This window comes from Pseudopodoces humilis, chromosome 4 (genome assembly GCF_049639895.1).
Source record: "Pseudopodoces humilis isolate 2021_Gansu_Grassland_sample_001 chromosome 4, ASM4963989v1, whole genome shotgun sequence".
In the NCBI taxonomy this organism is placed as follows: Eukaryota; Metazoa; Chordata; class Aves; order Passeriformes; family Paridae; genus Pseudopodoces; species Pseudopodoces humilis.
The window spans coordinates 76,272,883-76,288,710 of NC_142203.1; the positions used below are offsets into that span (position 1 = coordinate 76,272,883).

Below are 15,828 nucleotides of genomic sequence, written 5' to 3' on the forward strand. Positions count from 1 at the left end.
TTTGCTCTTTGAAAGGCATTTTTTTATCGTTTCATAAATAGGAGGAGGGGCCAGGGTAGCATCATCAGGACGTCACCTACTTTGTCACTGCTCCTCTCCGGATCCTCAGTTTTCCCTGGGTGCCATCACATTCAGGGTTTTCAGCAGCACAAAGTGACTGCAAGGAAGACTGAAGTCTGCCATTTAGTTTGCCAAGACATCTGGCAAAAACATTATGTACAGCTGAACATTTCATCACGTCTGCCAAGACATATTCATTTTGGATTAATTTTAAGACAGTTTTTAAAGTGATGATGAAGGATTATGGAGTGAGCTTCAGCAGCATTAAAAAAAAAAAAAAAAAATCATCTCTCCTCTTTAAATCTCTCATTCAAATTGCCCCAGTTTGGCAGCTCTATGGTGTACTGGATTCGTGATCTGGAGGGATTCATCGATAGTGACATTTTCATTTATCTGAGTACTTGTAAGTGCTGTCACAGTCCATGGGTGGTAGCAGAGCCTCCAACACCAAACATGGCTCCTTGGAGTAATTGATTTGCAGGCAGGCAGCACAGCCCTAACATCCGAAATGCATCCACCCAGCAATAACCCAGCATCAGTGATTGAATGATTACGAGCTGTAATCTCAGCTGGAACCTTGCAGTTTGGGGTTAACTGCCCTCAAAATGCAAAGCATTTCTACAACACTGTTACTCCAGGGACATCCCTGGTACTCCCAGTGAAGGGATGCCAAAATCTGTAGTCAGAGACTTGCAATGGGGGGATGTACTTCATGGGTTGCTGCTTTTGAATAAGCTCATGCAACTCTGCAGCCATTTCCATGGCCCTATCAATTTCTCTGGGCACCCTGTGCCAGGGCCTGCCCACCCTCCCAGCCAGCAATTCCTTCCCAATATCCCAGCTGGGCCTGCCCTCTGGCACTGGGAAGCCATTGCCTGGGTGCTGTCCCTGCAGGCCTTGTCCCCAGTCCCTGGGCAGCTCTCCTGGAGCCCCTTTAGGCCCTGCCAGGGGCTCTCAGCTCTCCCTGGAGCCTTCTCTTGTGCAGGGGAGCAGCCCCAGCTCTCCCAGGCTGGCTCCAGAGCAGAGGGGCTCCAGCCCTGGGATCTTTTAAGTCCCTTCCAGCCCACTCTATAATTACTTTAAACTATCATCTCCACTGCCCACAGCACCTCCCTGCCCTGCTCCTTACAAGTCGCTGTCCCCAAAGTCACAGCACGAAGTACAGTTCTGCTGCTGGGGTCAATGGAGGTTGCAAGAGCTGCCCTTTTCTGTGAAATTCCATTATCTTCAGCTGGCAGAGCTGTTATCAGGCAATGAGCGCTGCTGGTGATGTGTGCTGATGTCTCATGCAGGAGGATGGCCTGGAGCACTCCCCTGGTGATGTCACATCAGCCCGGGGATGTCTTGCCAACAGGCTCCTTCCCTGAAAGTGAAAATAACAGGGAAACTCCCAGCCTTGTGATCCCTTCCCTGAACACTTCACACACGAGTGTCACGACTGACCTGTGCAAAGGCACCACCAGTGAGTAACTCTTCAGAGAGTTTGAAGTCAGCTTTCTGGCCAAGCCCTGAACACCTCCCAGCCCCATCCAGCCCAACCCCCACAACCAAACTTGTGGCATCCAGGACATCCCGGCCTGACATGTCATTCTCTGCCCCTACCTTCACCCTACTGAGAGCTCACAGCCACCACGGCTTCTGCCAGGACGTGTCTGTCCAGGGCTGAGGCTCCAGAATCCAGGGGCTCAGGACGAGGCTGCTGTGTCTTGCTCTCAGACGTGCAACTGTTACCTTAAACACTGCTACTTGTCGGCAATAGCAGACAATAAATATGGTAATAGTAACTCCCTCAAAGACCAAAATTAACACTGAATCAAACACAAAAGCAGCTGCGATGCTGGATTTTACAGTATTGCCAGTACCAGTGGTACAAATTTTTAGGTAAGGTGGCCAAAGGGGAAATGGGTGGACACGGGAAAGGATTTGCAGTGGTCAAGTGATTCTAGGAAGGGCAATCATATAGAAAACTCCTGCTCTTCCACACAGAAGGTGGAGTTTTTGCAGACCAAGCCCAATCAATTATGAGAGAGCCTGGGGCTGACTAAATATGAGATTTGACCTTTATTTGGCTGAATTAGACAACATATGCAATGATAAAACCGTAGAAAAGATTGTACAAAATCTTTAGAGCTTCCAAGGAAGGGAGGGGAGTTGTTTGTTTCTTCCTTTCCTGTTTAACTGGTAGATCAGCAATCTAGTGGCATGTACAAAACAGCTTGGGTTGTTTGTTTTTTTTCCATAACTTGCCAATACTCTTTGGTTTTAGGCTATTAGGGTCAAGAAATGCCAAGAAATCTGGCAGATTTTTGGACTGCTTTTGCCAAAGTGAATGATGCCCCATGCATTTATCTCTTTCAACATCTCCCCCACCATCTCACTTTCACAGCAAGATCAGAGTTTCACTCTCTTGCCTGAGGGAGGAGGATTTCTGCCTCACCAGGGACTTGTGCATGAGGCTCCACAACTCCCACTTTGCCAGCTTACACAGCAGCTGAGTTTCCTACCTGTTTGGTCCTCTGGAAGGGATGGTCCTCTGGGAGCAGACCTACCTTCTCCCCAGCCCTGAAGCGATGGATTTCTCTCCAGCTGCTCAGGGAGCCCAGACAGGAGGTGACACCAGTGATCAGCACTCAAGAGCAAGAATATTATAATAATGTCTCAGAAAGGTGAGGGCTGGAAGGGAACTTAAAGCTCATTCCCACTCCACCCCCTGTCATGGGCAGGGACACCTTCCACTGTCCCAGGCTGCTCCAGTCCCTGTCCAGCCTGGCCTTGGACACTGCAGGGATCCAGGGGCAGCCCCAGCTGCTCTGGGCACCCTGTGCCAGGGCCTGCCCACCCTCCCAGCCAGCAATTCCTTCCCAATATCCCAGCTGGGCCTGCCCTCTGGCACTGGGAAGCCACTGCCTGTGTCCTGTCCCTCCAGGCCCCTTTCCAAAGTCTCTCTCCAGCTCTCCTGTCAGTACCTTCAGGTACTGGAAGGCCACAGGTAGGCCACCCCAAATACCAGCATGGTCAGGAGAAGGTCCTGGTGCAACACCCATCACACACCCCAAAACCAGAGAGACCATCAGTTGAAATGGACAGGAATGAGAAGCTGAGGTCTTGTGTGGACAACTCTGTCCCTCCTCTGCTTCCTGCCATGACTCCATGTCTCAGTGCCCCTCCAGGTCATGGCCACTGCGACCATTAAAGCTGAGCTGGCAAGAAGTGACATTCCATGTGACACTGCAGCATGACGTGTTCCTTCTTTTACCAGACACTGACTTGGACACTGATTTACTTTATACAATAAATAAAATTACATTCTTCTTAACTGCACATCATGAAGGACATGATAAAACCTTGATCAGGTTGGGCCTGAGGACCACGCCAAGACCTGTGACATAAACCACACCACCCCATATTTACTGTTTTATCTTTTTTATTTTTGTAATTACGCATAATAAATCTTTCACACAAAGAAATGAAAAGGATCCCTAAGGTGAAGGAAAAACAGAGTATTTGTGACCGTACCAGACTGCAGATGTCAGGATACTGCCAGGCCCACATCACGCTCCAGCTCTTGGGAGAGCCAACGGGGCCAGCATGGATTTCTGCCTAAATCTTGGTCTGGCTCTGCTGTTTTGGCTTTAGGTGGTAACTACAGCTTTTCCAAACCAGCTGGGACCTGGGAGCAGGGCATTTCATGAAACACACAAGGAAATTATGCCATCAGAACAAACCCTCTGCATTTCAGTGTCACCACAACGGGAGGACAGTGAGATAATTTTCTGCGTGACACTGATGTTGGTTCAGCAGCTGTTTGACCTATTCTATCAGTTTGCTACTTTATGTGCCCCTCTCTTTAAAAAGCCCTTTCACAGACAAATCAGGTTTTCTGCAGTCTGACACCTGTCTCAGCAGTGTCTGCCCTGGCAGGGCCTCTCTGCTTCTGCTCACCCTGGGGTGTTTAAAACAGATGAACACTGAGCCAGCCCAGCAGCTTTAAAATCCACAGTTTAAAAGTGCATCTTCAGACTGACCTTTCCAAATCTGGGCAGCCCTGTTGAATCACAAACACTCTTAGTCTTTTAATAAAGACAAAATTACAAATCACTACAGTAACCAAGAATAGTTATCCCCTTTTGACGTTTGCTCAAAGACCAAAACAAAACAGAATAAATCCAAAATACAGATCAACTTATGTGCAGCTCAGTCATGGTTCATTCATTTCTCCTATTTGCCTACGAAAACACTGCATCTCCAGTCTTACCATTCTATTTTCTCAAAAGCTTCTGCCATTTCAAAGTCCTAAATGCTTGTGGGCTGTATATATCCCTTTGCAGCTACACTTAAATAAATTTGGAAAGCTTTTTTTTTTTTTTTTTTTTTTTTTTTTTTTTTAATATGCCAGCATCTCCATTTGTGTAGGACTCAAATGGACTTCTGTCTCTAAATAAGCAGATAAAAAGTACAATCTTAGCATATCCTTCAGAGGGATGAAACGGTGCAAGAAATTCTATTTAAAGCCATTCAAAGGACTTTCTGAAAGCAAACGCACCCGATTCCTCAGGTCAACAAACAGAACATGCTGGAGCAGGCAGTGAGTACAGAGGGTTGCCACGCATCTTCAGGAACCAATTCCTCAAAATGGAAGTTTTGGCATGCAATGTACTGGTGACAGTCCCCCACACAGCAGCACGTGGGACAAGGAGAGTGGGTGCACGTGTGTGCAATAGGCATCCCCAAAATATGATCCCCACTTTGAAAAATGAGATTTCTTTCAAAATCACACCACTTCTTTAGTTTTTCCCACTGGTGAAACAGGTATATCAGGAAAGGGCACTTGAAAACAACAAAGAAAGAGAGTAGTATCCTACATTCAGATAAATTTATATTTCTGCCATAAAACTTTAAAAGCCAACAGGAGATTTTCAACACAGAGCTTTGTCAAGGATCCCCAAAACACACTGTCACCATTACGCACAGGTTTACAGGACACTGGTCTATTTTACAATCTTGTAATTATTTTCTTTGGACTTTTTTTACCCCCCTTTCCTTACACGTTCAATTTCCAGGAACAATTTTGCAGAGGAGCACAGAAAAACAAGTCTGTAAGGGACCTGACTCTGAAAGCAGGTGTTTCTTGCCCTCTGGAGAGTATTTGCCAGTCAAACAACAACAACAACAAAAGACTTGCTATAGAAAATCCTCCCACAAACATCTAAATCAAGTGTTTTGAATCTGCCTGGGAGCTAACCTGATTAAGATGCTGCTTGCTTAGTTCCCTCGGATGACAGTGCAGACAGCAATTTAAGGGCTGCAGCCTTGACAGTGCCACAGAAATGAAGGGCTGTGAGTGAAAACACGGGATTAGGTAATGAGCAACCCACGGCAGCATCCAACAGACCATAAAAAGCTTGAACCAAGGAAGCTGCCCACTCGAAAGAGCCAAAAATACAAACGCTGCTTCCAAATCAAAGCCTGCAATCTCAATTAGCCCGTTTAGTTAAAAGGACGATCAGGTTTGTGGTTGGTAGTAACATCATACCCCATGTGTAAGGCCTCATTTTCATCAAACAAGCTCTAGGTTATGGACTATAAACACAAGGTTGCCTACAAGCCATCGGTGCCCCACACCAGTCTGTCCCAGCATGAGGCTGGACACTGGCTCTGGGGTCGGAGGGGTCAGTTGGAGGGGGTCAGGTTGGAAGAGGTGCAGAGGTTCAATTCCTGTAAGACGGAGTGGGGCTGGCCTGGCAGGGGTGTCCCTCAGCCTGAGTCCATGGTGAAGAGCTGGATGTCACGGGGGTTCCAGTACAGGGCCACGGCAGAGTTGTACACCAGGGACCACACGTAGGGGATGAAGAACTCCTCAGGCTGCTCCTCCTCCACGTACTTGAACTTCAGCTCAGGGAACTTCTGCAACAAGAAGCCAGAGTCCAGTGAGGGAAGGTTTGCATGTCAGCTTGCAAACACATAGCCCACGTAAGCACTGAAGAAAGAGGTTTGGTGAAAAAAATAATGGAAGGAACTAAACCATTAGAACCCAAGGAAAATATTTATAGGATAAAGAGATCATTTATAATTTCTTCTTTGAATCAAATGCTACATTAGCATATTGTATTCAAGCCTTTTACAGTTGGTCACAATCCATTTGTCTGTTAAGAGACTAAACACATGAATCCTTTACAAAACAAAAAGGTCTTAAGGAAAACTCATTTTTAGCAGCCCCCAAAAGCCTTCTTGCTTGTGCATGTACAGACCTATCTATTGCATTTTTCCTTAAAAACGTTTTGCAATTAATTGTACTTGGCTTCTTTGCAGGAGAATCCTCTGAAAAGGCTGAAAGAATAAACACAGTTTGTGATATCAGAGGATCACAGAATATCCCAAGTTGGAAAGGAACCCCAAGGATCCTCCAGTCCAGCTCCTGGCCCTGCACAGACACCCCAACAATCCCACCCTGTGCACCCCTGGGAGCAGTATCCAAACTATCCAGGAGCTCTGGCAGCCTTGGGGCTGTTCCCATTTCCTGGGGAGCCTGGGCAATGCCAGCACCCTCTGAGGGAAGAATCTTTCCCTGGTATCCCACCTGAACCTCCCTGGCACAGCTCCAGCCATTCTCTGAGTCCTGTCCCTAGTCACCAGACAGAAGAGACAGACATGCTGCAACCTTAAGTTCCCATTTTTCTCATTTTTTCCCTCCCAAAGCAGTGCACACTGCAAACCCACCAGGTTCACTCTTGGTAAGAATGTATTTTGGAAAGAGCTGAGACTACTTTTGTACTGTGCTCTTCATTTTATCCACTTCTAAATGTTGCCTGTGTCTGAGCTTGGCAGAGTCTCAGGCAAAAGCCGCATTACAGTGATCACTGGGGTAAGATAAAACATGACCCATTTTATTATTTATAAGGCTGTGGCTAAGACTAAGAATAAATGCTACCGTGTGACATGATCAGAACAAGCACAGCAATGGCTAAGGAGCCTCTTTGCCCATTAATAATGAAGGGATTCCCTATCCTAGTTCTTGAGCTCAGTGCCCTGTTTCCTTGCCTTAAGGGTACAAGAATTCTGGCTGGATCAGTCTCGTTTGAGGGGGCATTTCTTGGACCCTTGGTTTTCAGGGTTAGGTACTTAACTTCTATGCTCCCATGTTATTTGTATTCTTGGAGTCAGAAAACACGGAAACTTGCAGAAAAGCTGTTGAAATCATGGATGTGGTACCTGGGAACAAGGGTTAGTGGTGGCCTTGCAAGTGCTGGGATAACAGCTGGACTCCAAGATCTTGGAGGCCTTTTCCTACCTAAAGGATGCTGCACTATCTCTGTTCAAGGAAGTGATGCAGCTAAAAAGCAAAGTTGTTAAAGGCTCTTCTGAATCTAACTCCTGTTGAGTTCAAAGCTCACAATCAAAAAGGTACATCAGCAAATTTAATTTCCTGTGTCAGACATTCAGTTTGTGGTAGAGAACTCTCCCACAGCCATTTTGTGCATTTAAACCACTTTCTACCACCTCTCTTTTCCAAGTCTGTTTTGACCAGCCTGTTTAATCTTGTGCATCACTTTGGTTTTCTCATTCTTAGGTACCTTACACCCATACTCACCCCCATCTTGCACTTCCAATCTCCCAGCCTACTACCATGCCAACTCCCTTCCACTACATCCTTATCCTCTCTCTTTAGCACACTTTCCTCTTTTGTACTCACTCAACCTTTTTCTCATCAGCCTTGTGCGACCCTCCTTTTCACTGACATTCTCTATCCCTTCCCAACTCGGTTCCAAATTCTCAAGCTGTCCCCTCTGTCACCCCCCAACTAAGCCCTCATGTATATTTTCATTAGTATTTATTTTTTTTTAAAAAACTGACATTCTACTCTGCTTATCCTCAGTGTAATCTTCCCCACTTCCTTCCAAAACTTCCTGGCTTGTGGTCAGTGTAGACAGGAGCGTGTTCTGTGCAGCACTGCATCAGCAGAATGAATGGTTCAACCTCACGATTACACCATGGCAACACTTCCAGACAGAGGAAAGTCTTACACAGCTGCCACTCTTCACCCCAGGGGTGGCTGCACACCAGGGATGCAGCCCATGGTAGCCCTTCTGGGAGGAAAGTAAGGGGAAAGTGATTAGACATGCTAATTTGAGTTGAATTAAACACAGGCAACTTTTTTTTTTTTCCCCACCTTCAGGTCACAGATGTAGCTACTGGCTTTGCAAACATTAGTGGCAGTAGCCTGGGATCATTCTTGGGCACTTGTGCAGCCTAACAAACATCTTCAGCCTTAAAATAGTTGGCAAAATTACATCAGAAATTCCAAAAGCTGCATCTGAGATGCTCAGGTCTTACTATCCCATTATCTCTCAGCTGGAAGGGCAGTATAAAACAGCTCAGGTAGCATTCATATTTTCAGGCAATAAGCCATGCATTGATTTTATTATTCAGCCTCTCTTCAGGCTGATCGATGTTGCCATTTATTGTGATCGTACTGTAGCAATTTAATAATCAATTTCAGATTAAAGGCTGTAACTCACTGCAGTCAGCCTGGACCCTCTGACACTCAACATGTGCTTTGAACAGCCTGTGGGGATATCTTGGAAATGCAGAAAAGAAGAATGAGATTTTTAAGGAGAGCAGTAATACACCCTGCCACTACATATACACAATTTTGATTGAGTCTATATAAAAAGAATGTAGATAATGGCAGGAGCAATGGATTTTTGATGGTCTACCTGAACAGCAGGCTCAGGACAGCTCAATGCATTGCTGATGAGACATGAAAAATTAGAATTCCAGGCCAGCAATTCAAACCCACATTCTTTACATGACTGCAATGACCCACAGCTGTGTGCTGGCCATGTTTTCTCATTCATTTAAAATGAGAAATCCTAGAGGCCCAGCATGGAGAGAACTGCACCAGCATCTTTGGGGTGTGGATGTAGCACTTGGGAATATGGTTTATTAGTGAACACAGTGCTGCTGAGTTAATGTTTGAACTCAATGATCTTAGAGGGCTTTTCCAACCTCAATGATTCTATGATGTAACTTGCAAGATTAACTGTGGCAGCCATTCACTACTGAGATAAAAAACTTCCCACACTGTTTCACCAGCAGGGTGTTCACTGAAAACAGAACTTGTTAACAAACAAAATCATCAAAAGTTTCTTCTTTATGAGAGTGACTTTGTAACTATTTGTAACAGCAGGATTTAAACACGATGTAAAAAGCTTGATTGATGCCAAAAAGCTTAAAGGTTTATAAAAAGCTTTTCAAGGTTTTCAGGTGACAGTCCAAGGAATGTTTACATTCATATTTGTGCCATTTGTCTGCTGTATGTCCTGATTCAAATGAGAGATCCAGATCACCTGTGTGATCCTGGGCCCTGCATGTGCTGCAGACATACAAGTGACACTGTAAACCAATCAGGCCACATGGGTCTCAGGGCACTGCCACTAATAATCCAGCCAGCACTGCTTTATCATGGTTAACAAATTTCCCAAAGTGGCACATCAAACCTGCAGTGCACTAATCTATTTTCTTCTGCCTTGCTGCTGTTGTGCCCAGCTTACTCCTGGAAAGACACTGGTACTCTAGCTGGTGACACTCCAATGAACCTCATTTGTAGCACCACTTAAAAAGGGAGACCATGATAATGCATCTTAAATGGCAATCTTAATGACAGAGGAAAAGCTCTGGCATGGGATGAATCATCCCTTTTTTTCCTTCACTGTGTCACTGCCCTGTTTGTTTGGATGGATGGTGTTGAAAGATGAAGCCCCTGTGCTCTGGAGCCAGCCTGGGAGAGCTGGGGCTGCTCCCCTGCACAAGAGAAGGCTCCAGGGAGAGCTGAGAGCCCCTGGCAGGGCCTAAAGGGGCTCCAGGAGAGCTGCCCAGGGACTGGGGACAAGGCCTGCAGGGACAGCACACAGGCAATGGCTTCCCAGTGCCAGAGGGCAGGCCCAGCTGGGATATTGGGAAGGAATTGCTGGCTGGGAGGGTGGGCAGGCCCTGGCACAGGGTGCCCAGAGCAGCTGGGGCTGCCCCTGGATCCCTGCAGTGCCCAAGGCCAGGCTGGACAGGGCTTGGAGCAGCCTGGGACACTGGAAGGTGTTCCTGCCCATGGCAGGGGGTTGTATGAGATAAGCTTTAAGGTCTCTCCCAGCCCAAACCCTTTTTTGATCAATATTCACTATTTAAGTTACCAAACTCCTTGCCTTGACATAAACAGGTCCTTTGGAGCAATTATTTGCATTTCTTTCCACCCCTTACAGGGACAGACAACCCCAGATAGTTTAAAATAAACCAGCCTGAGAAAGTCCTTGAAAATACAAGAGACAGAGGTGACATTACGGTTTGAACGGCACCGTTTAAATACAGACACCACTTATCAGCTCCGGTGAATCACCCCACCACATCACCCTATCTTGTTTTCTTCTGCCAGACAAAGCAGAAGTCAGATTTAGTGGTTGGGACGAGGGTACAAACGAGACAGACCGAGAACTTTGCAGACTGTCTGCATTGTCAATCACATGGTTTGATGAAAAACCACGGGAAGTCTGATGAACACAGAACTGAACTGCAGTAACTCCCCCATCGGAGAAGTTCAACAACACTGTGGAGTTGGGTTTTGGTGGGGTTTTTTTTTGTTTTGCTTTGGTTATTTTTTTTTGGGGGGGGGGTTGTTTTTTGCTTTTTTTTTGTTTGGGTTTTTTTCAGTTAACGTTGAGGAAGAGAACATCACGGCCAGCGAGCAGCACCTGGTCCTGCTCCAAGCAGTGCAGCGGTATCTGAGCTACAATGTATGGCTTGAGCCATACATTAAATAAAACATCTACCTCCCTCCAAATGAACCCTCAGAGCTGTTCAGGCTACAGTGTTCTGTCAGTGGATGATCTCCACTCAGATAATGCAGGCAAGGGAAGATTTAAGGGCAATGTCTTTGCTTCTTCCCTGATCTAAATGTTCTGCTGGATGAAAAGCAGCATTCATCAAAGATACGGGGCAGTCACTATGGAAAATAAAGAAATTAAAGAGCTGGATTAATAAAGAACAGGAGAACTCTCTTTTCCTCAAGTTCTGGTTGGAAACCCTGGTTTCTGAAACAGCAATCAAGCACAAATCAGTATTTTCAAAAGCAGGTGACTCTTTGAGTAGAGAAATGCTGTTTTCAAAGGAGTCTGAACACATTTGAGAGTCAAATTCATGTGAACTTTACATCAATCCAAAGCTTCAAAGTCTTTCTGAAAATGGGATTTCTCTGTTTTTGAAAAGCTTACCATGAATCCTGTTTGGTAACCTAATGACCTGATGGCAAATTATGTGTTTCATATTGTTTCAGCTAAATATAGCAGTATTGCCTGCAGAGCATCTGTAGGATTGGACCTCATTAGCAAAATACATCAAATGGCAAAGTAAAAAAAGAGGGCTCAGGTTCAGCACTGTACCAAGCCTCTACTGTAATGTCTATAATGAATATTTACCCCAGCAAGGATTGTCCCTAAAACCTGCCTTGCACCAAACATACCAATCTGTGAGGATTTTGGGCAAAGGAATGACACCTGCACTTGTCTGCCAAGTCCTCAACACCACTTGTAAATCTGGTCCCCAAAATACTAATGTAAGTCAAATTAATGGCCAAGGATATCGAAAACAACTCAACAATCATGCCTGGTACACTGTTCATGGTATGGATACACAGATACATATGGAAACATTGATATATTTGGGTTTTATATAAATATATGGACTTGAGTTCTTTAACAGACCACAATTTGTGGAAGAAAATACCTTAGTGCTTGCTCCAAGATACTGACAGATTGAATTTTTGCAATTACTTAATTCTTGAGGGGCGGTAAGGCCGTTTCATCTTTCTCGGGTTCTGTTCATGTCTGCGGTGCTTCTCTTTGGCTTCAGACAGAAAGTCTGTGTGGCTTTGGTGAAGTATCAGTATGGGCTACACCACACCTGCCTGATACCATCTTTTTTCTCCTCCTCGGGCTCATAGCATAGAGGATGATGGTGAGGAGATGAAGGAAGCAAACAGGAAATGTGCTAGACTGAGTGTGAGACACACATCTTGTTCAGAGATCGGCCTAAGGAATAGGTGCAAACAGAAAGACAGTGAAGAAAATGGGGGCTCAGGAAGGGAGGTTGAAAAAGAAATAGAAAACTCAAGCTAAGTTCAGGAGGTTCAAAACCACCTGTGCACAAGCTAAATATAATAAGTATATTATATATTATTTAATAAATATATATTAAATACAGTATTATTTATAATAAAAATTGAATTATGAAGCTTTAAGCAACTACACAAGCTGTAGTAGACAACAGCATTGTTCCCAGGGAGTAAAATTCCATAACCAGGAATCCCACATTCTAATGGATCACAATCTTCCAGGTCCAGGAGGATAGGGGAGTTCATCTACAGAGAGTGATGAGAGAGTTTGAGCAAGTTTCACTGATATGCGATTTCTGTTTTCAGATCTCTTTGAGGAAAGCTTTGTACAACCACAGCTGCAGGAAAATAAATGCTCAGCAGTGAATTTTCAGTGTCAGATGTGAACTACTGCCAGAGGAGCAGACGTGCCTCTGGTCAGAGTTCAGCAATTACTAATTTTTTTATAGAGTACTGAGAAGCCCGGTCATTTTCAGAAAAATCAGTCAAACAGCTCTGCCTAGATAATTATTGGTAGAAACACAATGATTTAAATGAATTAAATATTTGTGGCAAACCTGCCAGGGCACAAAGCTTTGCAGGGTTCTGTCTGGAATAGAATGGCAAATAATGAGAGCTTTAAAGTCCTAGAAATTCAAAGATGCAAACACAAATACACTTGTTTCTTTTCCTTCCGGGAAAGGAATATTGCTGATAAATGTCAATAGCCCCAAATTGTGCCATTTTTGTCCTCATACCAGGGTGTTAATTTGTACAGATTCTAGAAGCTCTGTATAAATGTATATATCTGAACTTAGGACAAGGCCAGGTACCCATTTCAGGATCTGTTTGGTCCACATGAGAAACACCTGGACTTTGGGCTGATTCTAGACAGCACAGAAAATAAAATGGACCACTGGTCAGCAGCTATAAGGACAGCCTGGGAGAGCTGGGGCTGCTCCCCTGCACAAGAGAAGGCTCCAGGGAGAGCTGAGAGCCCCTGGCAGGGCCTAAAGGGGCTCCAGGAGAGCTGCCCAGGGACTGGGGACAAGGCCTGCAGGGACAGCACACAGGCAATGGCTTCCCAGTGCCAGAGGGCAGGCCCAGCTGGGATATTGGGAAGGAATTGCTGGCTGGGAGGGTGGGCAGGCCCTGGCACAGGGTGCCCAGAGCAGCTGGGGCTGCCCCTGGATCCCTGCAGTGTCCAAGGCCAGGCTGGACAGGGCTTGGAGCAGCCTGGGACACTGGAAGGTGTCCCTGTCCATGGCAGGGAATTGGAATGCGATGAGCTTTAAGCTTCCTTCTAATTTAAACTATTCTAGGATTCTGTGAAAGTCCCTTAATCCCTTAGTTTGAGAAAAAACAGGATCCCTTCTTAGCTTCAGAGATCCTGTGTCTACCTGAAGAAATTTTGGAATGGGAGGAAAAGATTACCAAGATGAAAGTCTGAACCCAACCTACACACGACACACTGTTAAGTATCATTACTCTCTACATACATTTTATGCATTATACATTTATAGTCACAGTGCAAGGATTTACAGCTCTAATTAGAATTTGCTTGCCCTGTCAGGATTGTTCTCTATGCCACGTTGTTTAGATGGACACAGATCTTTCCAGAACATTTCCAAAAGGACTGCTTAACAGCCAGGAGCCAGACTTGTTGTCAGACCATGGAGACAGAAAACAACAGGAACACTACATTTACAACACCACAGAAAATACAATATATTTTGGCTTTATAAATAAAAAGAGAAAGAGATTGATGTACGTAATTACACTTGAAGCATGAGGATGAAGGCAGGATGTGTAAATGAGGTACCATCAACAAAAAATAGAACTTTCATGCACTTCACGGCTTAACCTGAAAGAACAGTAATTCTCAGAAAATACAGTGGCCTTACAGAAGAAAGAACATAGATTTGAGCAAAGAATGAGCAACCTCAAAATGACAACAATTCAAACAAAGGGTGTTTTTCACATTGGAAAAAAAAAACCTAACCAAGAAGAGACAAAACCCAAGTGACAAAAACAGTTCTGATTGTGACCTCACTGGAGCACTTGTTATGTACATACACTGACCACTCAGATAAATAAGTAAAATCCTTTGTATGCTTTTGAATTTAGGGAATTAAAATCTGAAAAACAGAATAATCCCTGAACCCATTTCTCAGTGGCATTAAGGGCCACTAAAGCACAAATGGGGATGAATCTATTAACTCACAAAACTTTTATGGATATGAAGTGGACATGTAAGCCTTTCCTACCATGGGATTTGCAGAAAATGCACATTTCATAACAGCAGTCCCTATTTTTACCCCGGTAAGGAAGATGCAAATGAGCTTAAGCCCTGGCTTCCTGTGCTTCAGCTTGCAAGCCATCCTTCTCTAGATTAATGTGCAAGGCTTTACACAACCATGAAAAACAGTATGTTTTCAGCAAACATTTCTGTTAAAACTGAAGTGAGTTTAGAAATCACTCATTCACTGACACCTTTATATAGAAGACTCACAGACCTGCTAACAAAAGCTTACAAGATTAGAACTAGATTTTGGATGCCTCAGCTCACAGTTAAGACCATAATGCTTTAGCAGTACCCTCAAAGAAGGGCTCAGAAATACATAAATTTCCAAAGTCTTCAGAATTAAACCCTACACCTTATGCAGACTTTCCAAACCCCAAAATGCCACTTTGTTTGCCAAAAAAATTCAAGGATGAATTCTTTCTTTCTAGAATTTTATGAGTGAGATTTGAGCAATCTGGAAGGTGTCACTGCCCATGGCAGGGGGTTGGAAGAAGCTGAGCTTTAAGGCCCCTTCCAGTTGAAAACATTCAGTGATTTTATGATTCTATTAATTCTGCCACTTTTCAAGTGTGCAAAAGGTGAAGTTTAAGAAATTGGCAGCAATGAATCAGTTGGGAACATCTCATGAGGAACAAGTCTTTGAAGGTCTCAAATTGGGCAAAAGCTCAAGTTGACCTAAGTCCATATATGCACATGCACTGTTTGGATGACTCTGCAGAAGACAGAAAGTGCATTTATAAAGTCTAGGAAGCAAGAGAAGGCAGGGGAAGATCAGTTCTGCAGTCAACCAGATCTGGAGAGGATAACCATCCCTGGAGAGATTTAAAAGCTGTGTGGATGTGGCTCTTGGGAACATGGGTCAGAGGTGGTGTGATGGATTGGCATTTCTTGGCCCAATGTTGGGCAAAGAAAAAAGTGGAGTGGGGAGAAAAGGGTTCTGGAGGTTTTATTCTGGTTTCTTATTCTTGTAGTTCTGTTAATTAACTCTCTTTATTACTTTTAAATTTTAAGCCTGTTTTGCCCTTCTCCTAATCTGTATCTCACAGCAAGAAATGAGTTAAGTATTCTAGTGATTTTTAGCTAGTGCTAAAACCATGACAGATGGCTTTGGCAGTGCTGGGGGAATAGTTGGACTTGATGGTCTTAGAGGACTTTTCCAACCCCAATGATTTTGGGATTCTGTGATCTGTGAGATCCTGAGATGCTTTGCTCCCTCCCAAAAAAACTCATGGTTCTCTCAGACCCCAGTATCACCTGGTCAGTGGGAAAACCCTTATATAACCCTTATATAAAACAAAAAAGACCTTTTGTGGTTCATGACTTGCCA

The 15,828-nt window shown here is 44.5% G+C and overlaps 1 protein-coding gene across 9 annotated transcripts in view; it reads right to left on the reverse strand.

Annotated features, from left to right (window-relative positions):
• Positions 1-3,466: 3,466 nt before the first annotated feature.
• DYM (dymeclin) overlaps positions 3,467-15,828 on the reverse strand; it is a 211,971-nt gene continuing 199,609 nt past the window's right edge. For all 9 annotated transcript variants that reach the window (XM_005528071.3, XM_014257063.2, XM_088054394.1 and 6 more), the window contains one exon: positions 3,467-5,964. In XM_005528071.3, the coding sequence (XP_005528128.1) occupies positions 5,815-5,964 (150 nt within the window). In that variant the 3' untranslated portion in view covers positions 3,467-5,814. The remainder of the gene's footprint in view (positions 5,965-15,828) is intronic.